At 41.0% G+C, this 15,120-nt stretch overlaps 1 protein-coding gene across 3 annotated transcripts; it reads right to left on the bottom strand.

The window, feature by feature from the left end:
- Positions 1-1,247: 1,247 nt before the first annotated feature.
- Positions 1,248-15,019, bottom strand: ASMT (acetylserotonin O-methyltransferase). 3 transcript variants are annotated; one of them, XM_077173484.1, is made up of 8 exons: positions 13,604-15,019; positions 7,334-7,508; positions 5,987-6,116; positions 5,227-5,295; positions 4,548-4,666; positions 3,624-3,764; positions 2,302-2,424; positions 1,248-1,894 (listed from the first exon to the last, which is right to left on the bottom strand). In XM_077173484.1, the coding sequence occupies exons 2-8, from the start codon at positions 7,503-7,505 to the stop codon at positions 1,683-1,685; spliced, it is 966 nt and encodes a 321-aa protein (XP_077029599.1). In that variant the 5' UTR covers positions 7,506-7,508; positions 13,604-15,019; the 3' UTR covers positions 1,248-1,682. The 3 variants fall into 3 exon arrangements, with proteins under 3 accessions (XP_077029599.1, XP_077029598.1, XP_054510900.1); XM_077173483.1 differs by lacking the exon at positions 13,604-15,019 and adding an exon at positions 8,848-13,586; XM_054654925.2 differs by lacking the exons at positions 3,624-3,764; positions 13,604-15,019 and adding an exon at positions 8,848-13,586.
- Between the last annotated feature and the right edge of the window lie 101 nt (positions 15,020-15,120).

Genomic DNA, 15,120 nt, shown 5'->3' with positions numbered 1-15,120 from the left:
ATTAAAATGGTAAATTTCCTGGCTTTTCCTGCCCTCTGCTGTTTCCTTAACTCCCAGGCTATCAGGCCAAGGCTTTGCTGGCAGTTTCTGTCCTTTCAGAGCAGCCTGGGGAGCAGCTGACTTCACTCAGCCAAGTCAAGCACAGCCAGTCTCAGTGTTTCCTGCTGTTTCCTACCCCGGGCATTCTTCTGCTCTGGGCTGATTCCCTCCAGCTGTGGCCAGCTTTCATTCATTACTCCTAAGCCATACTGGAGCTAGAAAATGTATCTCAGTCTATATGGCAAAAAACTCTGTGGGAGGGGGAAAGAACTCTATTGGCAGAGCCATCTGCTTCAAACAGAAAACCTCTCACTGCAGCACCATGAAAGGGCATGAACTTGAGAACAGCTTTCATTACCCCAAACATGGGGAACTTGGAAACCTCCACCTTCCTTCCTTTCTTCTGGCACAAGCTTTTTGAAAGTTAACATATCCAAGAACAAGCAAAATCAAGGACGAGGGACCTTATATATATAGCAAGGTGTCATCAGAAATGTCTGTTGGAACACGGAAACTGTAGATCAAACAGGGCTTTAATTTGCCTGCGTGTAGCAAAGCACTTATTTCAGGCTCTCTTCACAGTGTTTGTCATTTAGGAAAAAAACAAAACAACCAAACAACAACTCCCTAAAACCCAAGATTCCAATCATGCAAGCTGTCCTACCATGTCTCTGTAATTGGTATATTAAAGCCTTGTGTCTCCTGTGTGTACTGAGGCTACTTTCTCCCTGTCCTTCTCCTACAGTCACATGAGTGAGAGGCTCCTGTAGATGGGTACTGAGTGAACTATATCAAGCTCCTCTAGTATCCAGCTTAATGGGCAAATGCAATTACTGTTCCAGAAAAAACTGCAGAGTGATTTTTAGTGCCTTCTCCAAATGTTTCTCACTTCAGTAATGTATTATTCTGCTTCCAGGAACTGCATGGGTAATGGCAGACTGTGTTTGATCAAATGATTTAAAGAAATGGCAGGAGGCATGAAGTAAGGACAACCCAAGTACATAACAAAATGACTTCACAGCATCATCTTCCTACCTGTCTTGTAATAAGAATCCCTGGGCTTCAACCAGTCACTAAAGTACAACACTTTTTCATAATTTAAATCAAAGTCCAAAGGAAATAAAAAATTAATGTATTTTTTCATGCAAAACTCCCCAAGGCTCAGACACGATTTCTCCTGGAACTCCGAAAAGACCATAAAGGAGACATAATTTGTTCTGGTTTTATTGTATGAATATTTCAGGAATAAAAATGCAGGCACAAAAGCTCAGTACAGGGATTAGTTTTGTTTTGCAGGAACTCAAGTACAAATTCAGCTCTGCTTTTGTCTGATACAGTGTTAAAAAAAAGAGAGACTGATACAAGCTGAAGCAGACACACTGCACATTTCTTTTGTGGATTGTTTCTTGTGGAACAGGTGCTGATTTCTTTCTTTTCCTCCCAGATCCAAAGGCAAGCCAAACCCGGCTTCCAAATTTGTAATGCATGCATGCTAAGATCTGTTATTAGTGAGTCTTTTGACAATGTATTACAAAAAAGGTTGGCAGCCTTAACTAGAAGCTAAGCTGATCATTGCCCACTAAGAAGAGAATAGCACATTTCTCAACCTCTTCTGTTTTGTTACATACATAAAACATGTACTACTATTTCCTTCCTAAAACAGCATCATAGAGTTTTCCAGTCCTCTTTACTTGAATCACTCCAAAGCCAGCTGCCTCCAGGAGCTTGCTGTACTCTGCTGCTGTTCTCTCTTTCCCTTCTGTCTGGACCAACATATTCATGGAATACAGCTGGGTTTCTACAGGCCCACTTTTATCTTCATTCAGAAGGGATTCAACCAGCAGCACTCCACCACCTGGTGGAGAGAAGAGAAAGAAAACACACCCTGAGAAATGAAGAGGTGAGCTATTTTTGAGCTGTTACTAGGACAGATCCTAATGTGACTTTCAGGAAGAAGCAGTCTCTACATTATGTCACATTTTAGCATCACAGAAGACAATGAAAGAGCCAAAGCATCAGAGGATATCTTTGCTCAGCTATGTTGGTACTGACATCCCAGAACTGAAGGAGGTGCTGTGGCTGGGATGGAAATTTCCCATTTTCCCCAGCTAAAAATTTACAGGAACTTACTGATTTTGTTTTGTAGCAGTGCTTTTGAAATTCTGAGGCTTCATTGTGATGCTTAATGGGATTTTTTGCTGTGATGCATACACCTATCTAAACAATAGTAAGTCTCTTTGCTCTTCAAGAGTTCACACCTACCAGGTTTGCAAGCTTTGTAGACTTTTGCCAGCAGTTGTTTGCATTTGTCATCATCCCAATCATGCAGTATCTTGGATAAAATATACAGTTCAGCTTCAGGTATTGAATCATTAAAGAAGTCTCCTGTAAAGCAAGAATACATGTATTATACAAATTCCCACAACACTGAGAGCTGAGTTATGCAAATATTTTCAGTTCTGTTCAATTCCAGGCTTGCAATGTCCTTCAGACATATCAGACAGCAATGGAGGTAACAGGTGAAAGTCCTCTGTTGCACTGCATAAGGAATTTTGCTCTTGATCAGTCTCAAGAAGGTCTCAAACCTGTAAAGGCAATAACTAATCCTGAAACAGACTGATGTACAGGAAAGCATTTCAGTTTAGGTTTTCCCCAATGACAGAAATTCAAATTCATACTGCACTAAGGACATAGGTTCACACAGTTCCTGTCATGAGAAAGAAGGAAAGAATATTGCCTTCTCTAAGAAAGTTTTCAAAGAGAAAACTTTGGTAATCACAGAGTAACTTCATAAATCCATAGGTAAAAATACCCATCTCTCACCTCCTAGCACTAGCTTTGCTATTCCTTTTGTTTAGCACCTGCTGTTCTGCATTCAGAATTTTTTTTCTCAGCATTTTACTTTGTCATTTCTTCTCCCATTTTGTTGCATCTTTGTTTTTATACACTCCCTTCCCTCCTCAAGGCTCCTTTTCTCTCTCTCAGCTTTGAGCAATTTTAAGCACTTCCAGCACTTTGAAGACTTTTGTAAACATTAAAAATGAGATCTCCCTATACTCATTTTCTTCATACATAGTACAAAGACTATGCAGGATCAGTAGCCTGGACAAGAGGAATAGGAGCTAGCTCACCCACTTTCATGCTTTAAAATATCTTAGGACTTGAAGATCAATCAGTTGTGACCAGAGAAGGAAAAACACTTGTTCAGAGCAGACCTGGCATACCTCACATCTGCCAGGAGGTTTGCACAGGAGAAAAGGGGAGCGTTAGGAAAATTTTTAACAAAGCATAACAGATTTCAAAATTGCATGATGCTTTTTTTTTTTTTTTTTCCCTAATGTACCAAGAAATGAAATAGTTCTCTTCAGGAGTTAATGTTGCTGAATAACTAACTGAGTTGTGTCTCTGACAGCTGCTGGTGAACAACTGGGACAGCTGCAGAGCCAGGCTGGGGAGGCTGCAGCCTGAGACACTGTCCCCATAAGGGGCAGCTGGAGACCTGAGCCTCCAGAATAACACCTCTAAGCAGAGCCAGGGCTCTGGAGCCACAGCTGTGACAACACCACACCACTGTCCCCACCTACCTTCATGGAAAGTGATCTGACGCTCCTCGGGGGAAACAAACTGTTCTTTGGCCACCTGCACAACTTTGGGCAGGTCATAAATTGTGACAGTAGAATTTGGATACAAAGAAACACACTCTTGGGCCAAAGCTCCTCCACCTCCTTTGAGGACAGGAAAAGAAGGTCAGTACTGACACAAACCCAAGCTGTTCAGTGATACCCCCATGAAAGTATATAGGCAAGGGTGCATTAGGCCTCATGGAAGCTGGCAATGTACATTTGCACCCCTTGAGACACCTCCTCCCATGTGTTGCTGGGAGAGAAGAGGAGGGGCAGGAGAAGTCACTGTCTCCATGTGTTCTGCAGGAAGGTCTGGGGCCTGCAGCACCCAGGCATGTGGGGTCAAGCCCCTGCCCTTACTACTCCTACACTCCCTCCTAGCCAGACCAGCTGCGGGTGCTGGAAGGTGAAAAATGAAAAACAGTCACTAAACCAGGCTCTGGGAAAGGAGTGAGGGAGCCAGGAGGGAGCCTGCCTTGTCCCATGAATCCTGGCAGCACTCAGCAGTGCTGGGACAGCAGGGTGCTCCAGGATAAGAGGCTGTAGGCAGCACCTCAACAACAGTGACTGCAGGGGAAGAAGGAAAGAGTCTGGCACTGCAAGAACGCAAGCAAGACATGAAAAATGCTAAAGCTGCCACATCCACAAGGGGATGAGTGACTGCTTACATAAATCAGACTGTAGAGAAAAACATTCAGCTTTCTAATGCTGTCATCCCTCTCACATTTCTGTTTTTAACCCAACCAAATCAGTAAAATTCTCCTTATATTGCTATGTCGTGCTTTCCATTGTTTTGCCCAACACATAACATAGGAGTTGTTTTCCTCTGCAGAGCTTATAAAAGGCAGTTCAGAGTGTTGTTAAAGAAGATCTTCTGACACTCACCTCCCAGGTCATAGATCTGCCTGAAAGGGGAAAGGTCAAATGCAGCAAGAACATCTCTGCCACATATACTCCATACTGAGTTCTGGCCAGCCATGAATTTTAGCATTTCTTCATCTGATCTAGCAAGGCAAACAGAGACAGCACAGAGAGAGGGTTCCTTACCACATCCTCAGAGATTCCTATAATATAACTGCTGCTACATGTTTTAGTCTAAACAAAAATCTCTGGTTTTATTGACACAGAATATGTCCTCTTTGCATATAAACCTACCTTGAATATTACTGTATCAGGAGTGCACAGCTATGAATTCATGCATTTAAATAGGGAATTAAGACTAGTGAAATCCAACAGTGTATTATGCTGCTCATTCTAAGAATTTCCAAGGGACTTTTTTTTCTTCAACTACTATTGCCTCTGTCAGAGATCTGTGATTTTTTCAGGTTAGGAAATTATATACTTCTATTCAAAATATCAGATAGTGTCCCAGTAATTGATATTGTTGAGAAGTAAAAACATTGCATGAGGAATTGATGACATTGATGAGAGGAATTGAGGATTGAGGACATTGATGAGAGGAATTGTCACCTCATCATATTTAATTGTTCTGAGTCATAATTAAAAACATTAGTTTTATCCACAACAAGAAGAATAAAATTTCTATAAATATTCAAATGATTACCTGTACATTGCTCCAAATGGGTCTTTAGATGAAACACCAAAAGCTCTTTCATATTGGTTTCTTCCTTCTCTAAAAGAGCAATTGAAAAAGCCTATGAGAGTGCTAATATATTTCTCAACCTCTCTCAAGAATGACTGGGTCTTTTCAAGGTCAGGGTGGGATGGCACTTTGAGCAATCTGATCTAGTGAGTGGCATCCATGGTAGGAAGGTAGGAACTAGATGATGAACTTTAGAGCCTCTTCCAACCCAAACCATTCCAGGATTCTATCATTTAAGGGAGCACACCTGAGGTAAAGATACAAGACTGATACAATCACCATCATCTACACCATGTTTGGTCATCAGTTGCATGGACTGGAACAAGTGAGACTCCAGACCCCTATTAAACTGCCCCTATAAACTTTTGAAACAGAAGGACATTTAGCCACCACTACTCATTATTTACTTTGTTGATGCCACATCCAGTAAGATCCATGTAATGATAAACTGCTTTACTGAAGGTGACACATAAAGAAATCTGATTTCTGGATCATCTCTACAATGACGGGGAAAAGGAAAACAAGAACATACACAAATGGAAAACAAGGTGGGGAGGGGAAATGGCACACATATGGCCATGTTAACAGCTGAATTATCTGTTGCTTTTAATTTCTGAGAATGAGTGAACATCTTTACTGAGCTCTTCTCCAGAAACACACCACTCAGAGCAGTAACACAGATGCTGCAAAGCACCAGACAGCACACAGCACTCCTCCTTACCTGACAGCATCAGCCAGGTACTGCCAGCACAAGTAGACTGTGTTGGAATAATACATCATGATGTGATACTGAGATTTTGGACTTGATTTTGTAAGGTAGACATTGGAAATTTCTGTGTTTCTGTAGAGGGCTAAAGGGTAAAATAAATGTATTAACTAACATATATGATATATCACCTTGCCAAGTCTGTTGTACAGCTTGGTGTTTATCACCAGAAGATGTCTATGCAGCCAAAGATAGAGCCACATTACTTCTGCAACCAAAGCCTTCCACTGCAATGAGCAGTGGGTGAGGGCTGCTGAAATCTGTGTTGCCCCATTCTGTCTACATAAATACCATCTCCCTGTGCTTAACTCCAGCACCAAACATTTCTTTCAAGAAGAGCAAAAAAAAGCCTTTAAAAAAGTGTTGTAATTTACATATAGGTTTCTGCTCTTAGAGAAAGCTTTCGGTGTGCTCTATTTAAGTGAAAACTTTTTGCAGACAAGTCTTTTTCCTGATCAACAAGGTCAGCAAGTGGAGGGAAAGTCCCCAAAACAGCAGGCCAGCCACACCTACCCTCCCTCAGGTCACTAGGACAGGACCTTCTGCAAACAGAAGAATGCCTAAAGGACTCCCAGAAATCCCTCCCACTCCCTCCAATGCATCTGCAGTGGCATCACTCACCCAAAGGACTTGCATACCAAAGGAATATAAAAGATAGATTCTGCTCTCCCTAGACTCATTGGGCAACAACTATAATCCCTACAGCAGAGCATGCCAACACAAGGCAGAGCAGGGGACACAACCTGTGAAATATTAGCAGGTCCTGACCAGCTGTTGGATGGCTAGAGATCCTTTCTTTCCAAGTGGATTCCATGTTTCTGACATAAGGAAAAACTTTTATCACCTCTCAGTTCTGATCAACAACCTAACAAAATAGTTCACATAATGGTAAAAACCCTATGAAAAACAAAACCTCTTTTAAATCATGCTGTTACCATCCACCCTGGCATTTTGTTTTAAGTTTAAAATCCTGTCCATACCCCAGAGAGTTCTTGAGACAAGTTCCATTGAGCTTGTGGAGCTATCCTAAATATCTTCTCCAAAGTCACATGAGGCTCTTGCACAAAGACATTTATGGATATAGAGCCCTGTGCCTGTGTTTCATTTTATACTTGTGATCATGCTGACATTTGCCTCCTCTTTCAGCTGAAGAGTTAATCCCAAGAGTGATTCTATCCTTCTTCCAGCTACATTAACTGACTTAACATTTGGTATCACCTTTGCCCACACATCTTACCTCACTTTCAAAACCATCAGAGGTTTCAATCTTACAATTTATTTCCATTCCTCTGCTTTTATTACCTCCTTCTTGTGTCATCTCTACTGCCAAGAGCTTCAATCCCACACAGGCATCCAGCAGTCTTCTCATCCCCATGGTGCTGGCACCCAGACCTGCAGCAATGGCATCTGAAGACAGAGGCTTTCCTGACTCCAGAAGAAGATCAAACACCCCCAACTCACAGGCAGTGAACATAACCTGGGAGCAGGGAAAGATGGCAGTGAGGGATTAGGTGAACGCACAAAGCCTACTGCATTTCACAAGCTGCTTAACTAGGGAAAGTATAAATTTAATGATATTTATTTCAGATAAACTTATATTTCATATAAACAAGTCCAATTATTAAATTGCAGCTTATCTGAGCACTGATATAACACACTATGCATGTAATGCACTCATTAGTCTTATTCTTTTTCCTTTTCCAGTGAAGCCAGCCAATACTTTTTGGCTTCCAAAAGTCCACATTTAGAGACCGGATTTTGTGTGTAAATGTCCCTGCCTCTTCCTTAGCTTAGAAACACATTCTCACAATCTCCTAGAAAGAACAAAGGCAAGTCTGGGTGGGGGTGCTTGTTGTCTGTTTATGTTTCTGTTCTTTAACTAAGGATTAGCGCCTGCTTCAGTGAACCCTGGAGAGTCTCTCATGGCTTGCAATAGGGGGAATATCCCAAACTAGGACCTTGTTTTCAGGGACTGATGTGAAGGACTACAGTGATCTTCCAGAAGCAGGGAGGTTCCTCTCATGCAGAAGAACTGCTGCATTTAACTAACAGAACTGCCCAGTCTTTCCCTAGAGTTGTTGAATTTCTCCAGCAACATTCATCAACCTTCGGACAAACACAGCTAACCATACGTTAAAAAAAAAGAACCAACCATCTTTCTTTAGCTATACACAGTCAATCTTACAAGTATGAGCCTATTACCCTGGTCATATAAACACTCCTGAAACAGTAACAAAGACATTAATTTAACTGACTGCCTGTATCTACAATGATTTGAGCTATGATTCCTGTACAATGAAGCTCCTTTTACCCTGAGTAAGACCATGGTTTAACATGGCCAAAGTTGAAGTTGTTTCTCTAAAACATAGTACTAACAGTATTAATTTGGAAAGCACTGGGCACCTCTTTTTCTCACAAAGTGATTTTTCATTATCTATTTTTCCTCTATTTATTATCAGCTCTGCCTTTCAGGAGCCTAAGGTGCAGCAGTATTTGCACAACACAAAGAACACTCCTTCTGTTACCATGTTGGCCAGAGGATCAGCAAGGGACAATAGGAAAGTTAAGTAGTAATTGAGGAAAAAAACCATCCACTGCACTAGATATTATAATTTTATGCCCACGGGCTTAAGCAAATAACATCAGCAAACAATAAGAAGACTGAAATTACTAGTTTTGCCTTTGTGCCTTAAAAATATCTTTGCAAAAGCAGTCATTATAGCAGTGCTTTCACCTCTTCCAAAGACTTACATTTAGGACTAAAGAGAAATCCTTGAATATTTCTTTCTGCATACTCTAAGAGTTATATTTCTTACCTTTGAGATTAAAAATCCATTGCTGTATTGCATGATGATTTGAGGATAGTCAAGGTCTTCTGTGGAACCCATCTTCCTTCTGGACTGAGACACAGATTTCCTGGCTCTCTTAATTTAAATAAGCTTCTTTTCACCAAACACAAAGCACACCAGCTGATCCTCATAATCTTATTGCTTCTGAGAAACACACTGGTTACAAAACATGCTAGCTGAATTATTTGGCTTTGATGGGTCTTTCTGCCTGGTTCAACTGTTTCTTTGGATCTTCCATCATCAAGTATAAGGCTAAAGAAGCAGTGTGGATTAAGGCTTGTATTGTCAGTTCATCAGTCAGCAACACAGTGGTACCTCAGAAGCCCTTGGAAGCTTGTAACAAGCAAAACAGGAATCAGTACAGAAGAATACCAAGAACCTGAACTCAGTGCAATGCACCAGCATTCATAAACCAAAGCAGAATCTTACTTGGGACTTCAAATTTGCTGTGGGGACAGTCCAGGGGACCCTGGGCTGGCAGTAGGGTACACCTCATCCCTAAATGCAGAAGCAGCAAGTACAAAGAGAAGCTGTAAGAATCTGTTGCTGTTTTCTTACTGTGATTAGTTTGCTCTGATGATGACCACTCAGATGAAGCCTACGAGGAATTAAATCTACATTTTTTACTTTTCTGTATTTTGCAGGTCCTCCCACCCACCCTGATACCAGCTTAGAAAGGAATACCTGGAGCACCTCAGCAGGGGTGTCCTACCTGTACTTTGCCATGTTCTGACAGAGCAGGGTGCTGAAGGATGACAACACATTTTCATTTTCCAGCTGATTACTACAGTTTTCCTCCCCTTCTCTCCAACACAAATCATGGGCAGCAGAAAGCCCTTGGGAAGAAACAAGGAAATGACTGCAAAGTGCAAGATGGGGCATGGATTTCAACTTCACACAGGACATATCTCATAGATTTTCATCAGAAAATTAAACCCCTGGATTACTTTCCTGAAATCTTGCTGCCCCACTGTTCATTTCTTGGTCTCTGTCTGACATCTTGCCCATCTCATCTCGGGGTAGATGTGGCAACACTCAGGTGAGGAAGATCAAGGAAAAGACTCAGATTTTATATCACACATTTAGTGGCCCTTCAGGAAACAATGCTAAATTAAACCTTATTTAGGTAGTACACTGAAGGCAAAATGTGACAAACCAGCATTTTTTCAGTGGCAGCTTTCTCCATGCTTCAGATTCCATTGTATAATCTTTCTCTGCGTCTGTACTTTCTAACTAAACTGTATATAATTGCACATCACCAGCCAAAGATAACTATTGTTAGCAAAAAAAAAAAAAATTATGTTGTATGAAAGCTGTATGAAAATTTAAAAAAAATCTCTTCTAAAGGCCAATTCTACTTGCTTCTGAGAAACTGGTGTGATTTCATGCAAGCTTAAGGATTTCCCACTCCTGGGAACATAACAGCTATTCAGCCCCATAAATGCACTGCACTTAAGGCAAAGTTATTTGGTACATGAGTCTCCACTAATAAAATGACCACACAGTTGATTAAATACACTTGAAGTTCTTTTTTTCAATTTTAACTAAATCTGTCTGTTGAGGATACCAGTTATAATCATCTAATGGGATTACCACTAGTAGTGAGATGTAGGGGAGGAGGCTTGCAGATAACCCACACCAGATTGAAAAAAGCTACATGCAGAAGCTGTTTCCAAGTAAATTGTTAGTGAGCCTTAGAGTTTAAGCTCCTTTTAAGCTAGAAATGCATTAATGAAGATGAAATTGCAATGGCTTGCTTTCTATGAAAGCCCTATCAAGATTTCTCTCATAGGGCTTAGACCACATGAAGGCTAAAGCCCTTATTTTACCACCACAGTTCTTTTTCAGTGATGCATTTTTCTTTGCCTAAATGACTCACTACAGTCAAATGCTACACAAAAACCAATTATGTCATTTTTGCATAACATTTGAAAGTAAGAAATTATCTATGAACAAAGGAGATTTAGTTAAATTAATGTGCCTGCCAGTGAGAAATCTTCTCACACAAAACCTTCCTTATAAGCAAAAATTACAAATCCCAGGGATGTGACCACAATGAGTTTCAATAATACCAGTAGGAAGCAACTGTGCCTTGCTATCATGACTAAGTCTCTAAGTATACCCAGTTAATAACACATGCCCTGGAAGAGCCCTAAGGTATTATTTTGTGGTCTGCTTTTAAACAATCCTAAAAAACAAAGATACTCAATATCATACTTTTTCTTTGAAATAGAATATCAAGTTTAAAATGCTCTTTTCTTCTTTGTAGCTTCTAATTATTCTCATATTTTACAATAGATGCATTTTCCTAGTAACTTAAATATTATTTCCATCACTTTTGACACACATCAATTTTAGTTTTTCCTGTTTTCATCACATATGCAAATAACAAATATTTGGAGTGGGCACAAAAACCTGTATATCCAGCTCATTTTCTAAGCAAACCCTCCCTTCTCTTTAGATTCACTTACACCTTACTTACATCTTACATCTCTGAGAACATCTTTTAAAGTGCATCTCAGACAATCCAGAGTTGTTCTTGGTTTAACTTGTGGACAGCAAATAATCTCTCAACAAATAATTCAACTAAATAATCATTGAGGTTTCTATCAGAGGAAAGTCCCAGCAGATTAGAGTCATAGTCATCCTGAGGATATGCAGCTACATCAGCTACAAGTGGTAGATGCAGAAACTTTAGAGAGAGAGATAGATGCAAGCAGAAAACCAAGATGGATAGCAGCTGAGGCAGGCTCTGATGATTTCAGAAAAAGAAATGATTTCAGCATTTTCTTGTGTTCTGTCAAGCATCACAAAGGAAAACCATGGATACACAACTGCCTTAAACAGACCATTTTAGAGGCTTGGCTTGGTTGGAGATGGCAGGAATGCCTTCCTGCCAGGGGAGGTGGTGAATAAATTCCTCATTTTGCCTTGCTTGTGCATGCAGCTTTGGCTTTACCTTTATTATATTGTGCTTATCTCAATCCATGAGTTTTTTCACTTTTACCCTCACAATTCTTTATCCCATGCCTATAGGGGTGTGTGAACACCTGCATGGAGCCAGCTGCTATAAATCACAGCAGCAAGACATGTGCAATGAACAGAAAAGATTTTTCCAGCCCTTCTCTTTTACAGGGAAGGTAGAAAGTAACAGGCACCACTAGGCAATTCCTCAGAGGGTTGACATGTCTGGGATCATATGCAGAATTGCAGGGAAAATCTAATGTGAAGGTGATCAGTTCTTGTTCAGACACTTTGCTGGCAGTGCCTGGGAGTGACATCCCTTCAAATTGTCCTACAAGAAGTCCAGTATCATGGACAGCACACCTGAACATCCCATGCAGAGCAGGTAGAGCTCACCTGGCAGGTGTCACAGTGCACATGCAGTTAGATTAGTTATCAATTAGAGAGCAATTCCAATTAGCCTTAGCCCTTCAAAAATTTTATAATATATGCTATGGCAAAGCATTAGCCTGAGCTAACCTATGAATTTTATTTTTTTTTTGTCAGGCAGCAGGAGATTCAGGAGTTGCAGCATGTAAGGGGGTACCAGACCAAATTTATTTTCTTTGCTGCCACTAAAGAAGAAAGGATGGTGGTGCACATCCCTTCAAACAAGCCTCAAGAGCCCAGTATTAGATTAATATAGGACACTTGATTCATTCTGTGCATTCATTCAGATCTGAAGAATCAACGACAACTAGATTGCTGCTTTATACAAACACTAGAGACAACTGCAAATTTACTGCAAAAGCAGCAGAAGATACTTTCTGCAAATAATATGCTGATTAGGCTTAGGAAAGGCCAGATCAACTGAATGTAAAGTAAGCTTACTGAAATGTGTATTGTATTCAGAATAACCAAACCTCAGAAGCAGGATACCAGAGCAAGACACTGGCAATGCATAATAAACACAAATTTGATCTGTATTGTAATACAAGACATCAGTGGCCAATTTTGCCCATACATTTATAAATTAAGATATTTGCCGAACTAGTCGGTTTAATTGCTGTCTTATATAGAATGAAACAACATCTCTAGCTCTGCTATCAAACAGGAGCAGCCACAATAGTCTTTTATAAGATCCTATACAAGAACTGCCCTAAAGCTGACACTGGTGCCAAATCCAGGTAGTCCTGATCACCAGTCGACTCTCACTAGTTTGTCTTTATGGCCTTGTGGCACGGATAGAATCTTGTGTTCACAATTTTGGAAGCAACTGCAAAAATTCGCCTTTTCTCTGTCAGCTTTAAAGATGATGCTTCCAGGTAACATAATATATTTTTATACACATACCTAATTATGCTATGTCTTTATTTTAGGACACTGAATAGATTACTCTGCAAAGGTAGAGCCAATTAGAAACAGCATTTGGATATGGTTACAGCTTTGGTCATAATTTTTACTAATATAAATTACTGCTGGCAATTTGACTCACACATTATCAAAATTCCTTTACCACAGCAGGTAGTAATCAGATGGAAAATATCACAATAATCATATTGAAGGGCTTTGGCCTTGCTGTTGTAGCAAAGCTGTCGTTTGACTAAGCCGCTTCCCAAGCCACCTAGTGCAGGCTGAGGCCAGGAGATAACAGGTCAAAAGGCTGGTACGTGCAGAGGCTCATCAGCCCTCAGACAGATACAAGAGGAGACATTCCTTAAGGATAAAACAGGACTATGCAGCAACACTGTTCATAGCAACAAGATCTTAGATTTCTTACCCCTTTGAGACTCCTGTTCTTCTTTGTTTCTTTGTTTCACAAGGGCTGCAGAAAAACCATTCCTGGTTGCCACTGCCAACAGCTGTGACAAGGCAGCAGCACATGCAGAGAACACATGCACCAGCTTCTGCCCAGAAAAGGGAGCTCAAGAGCTTTGGCACACAAACTTCCTACCCCCTTCAGCTCAGACGTTGCTGAAAGCAGTCTGTGATTAGTTCACACCTCCAACAGGAAGAGGTCACATGCTCCCTTGTATCACTAGATGATCAGTACACTTTAAAACTCTACGCAGCCTCAAAAGCAAATAGGGTTCCCACTTGATCCTGTCCTTCTGGCAAGGACATAAAGGAGACATTGTGGTGTCAGATGTGAAATCTCTCCTGAAGCCACATACAACAACTGAGGTCCATTCTCACAACCGAGAAAACTCTCCTCCCGCTTCATCATGTGAGTTAAGAATGATCAAGAATGACAGCAGAATACTGGAATAAACACTGGGCATTTCTTGGGACACAGTACATGAAATAGGGCTCAGAGGTCTCTTTCCCTGATGCCTAGACTTTCCAGCAGGCATAAACACAGGGCTGTAGCATGAAGTTGCCAAATCCATGGTTTAACAGGATTTACACCCTGTATTTATACCACACCAATCATGCTACATGTGGACATTTTTCCACTAGTGAAGGAAATAACCTACCAGTTAAGAGTGAACCTGAGCTTTCCTCAGCAACAAAGCCTGCTGATTTTAAACTAAGCTTAAATTGACAGACATGGCTGCCTGACACAAGGCAAGAAGCTGGGTGAGCTCTTGACTTGGCAAGGGAAGATTTTGGAATGACACAGAAGAAACAATCCCTTCCCTTGACCAGATGGCAACACAGTAAATGATGTGCCCCAAGACACAGCTGGCCCACCTGGCTACACTGAAACCCATGTTCAATCTGCATCCATCACAAGCCCCAGGTCCCTTTCTGCAGGGCTGCTCTCCATTGTCTTGTTCCCCAGTGTGTGTGTATATCCAGAGCTGCCCCATTCCAGGTGTGGAATCTAGCATTTGCCTTTCATATGGCTGGTGATTGCCCCGCCCTCTGTCTATGCCTCTCTGCCTTTGAGGGACACAACAGCTCCTCACAATTTATTGTTGTCAATGTCTTGCCTTTTTCTGTCCACAGCTAGTACCTACAAAGATTTCAGCAGCATGGTCTAGTAAGAAACAAACCCACATGGATTCTGAAAGTAAAGCAGACAGTCAGCCAAGGATCCAGCTGAGCTGAGCACTAAGGTGCTTCTCAGACACTCCAGGAAATGGATACACTTTGATTTCATGCATCAGGGTGAGGATAATGGCATCTGAAGGCTGCAGTTAAAGAGCACACATCCTGCTGAATTAAGAATTGACATAGCTGTAACATAAAAGGACCATCAAGAAGAGAAGCTTAACTTCATCATTCAGATGTGCTGAGTGATGCTTTCAACAAACAGGTTATTAACACAACACTTCTGCAGATTTTAATATA

The sequence above is a fragment of the Agelaius phoeniceus genome, chromosome 2, assembly GCF_051311805.1.
Source record: "Agelaius phoeniceus isolate bAgePho1 chromosome 2, bAgePho1.hap1, whole genome shotgun sequence".
Taxonomy (NCBI): domain Eukaryota; kingdom Metazoa; phylum Chordata; class Aves; order Passeriformes; family Icteridae; genus Agelaius; species Agelaius phoeniceus.
Note: the sequence above shows the minus strand (reverse complement) of the source record. Positions and strands in the feature narration are given on the sequence as shown.

Bases quoted from the DNA above. Each gene is read 5' to 3' on its own strand.
- ASMT (XM_077173483.1), bottom strand. From the start codon at position 8,919: ATGGGTTCCACAGAAGACCTTGACTATCCTCAAATCATCATGCAATAC. The intron at 5,296-5,986 runs GTAAGGAGGAGT...TTGCTCTTTTAG, and splicing joins TACCTGGCTGATGCTGTCAG to AGAAGGAAGAAACCAATATG. The intron at 2,425-3,623 runs GTAGGTGGGGAC...CTTGCTTTACAG, and splicing joins TCAGATCACTTTCCATGAAG to GAGACTTCTTTAATGATTCA.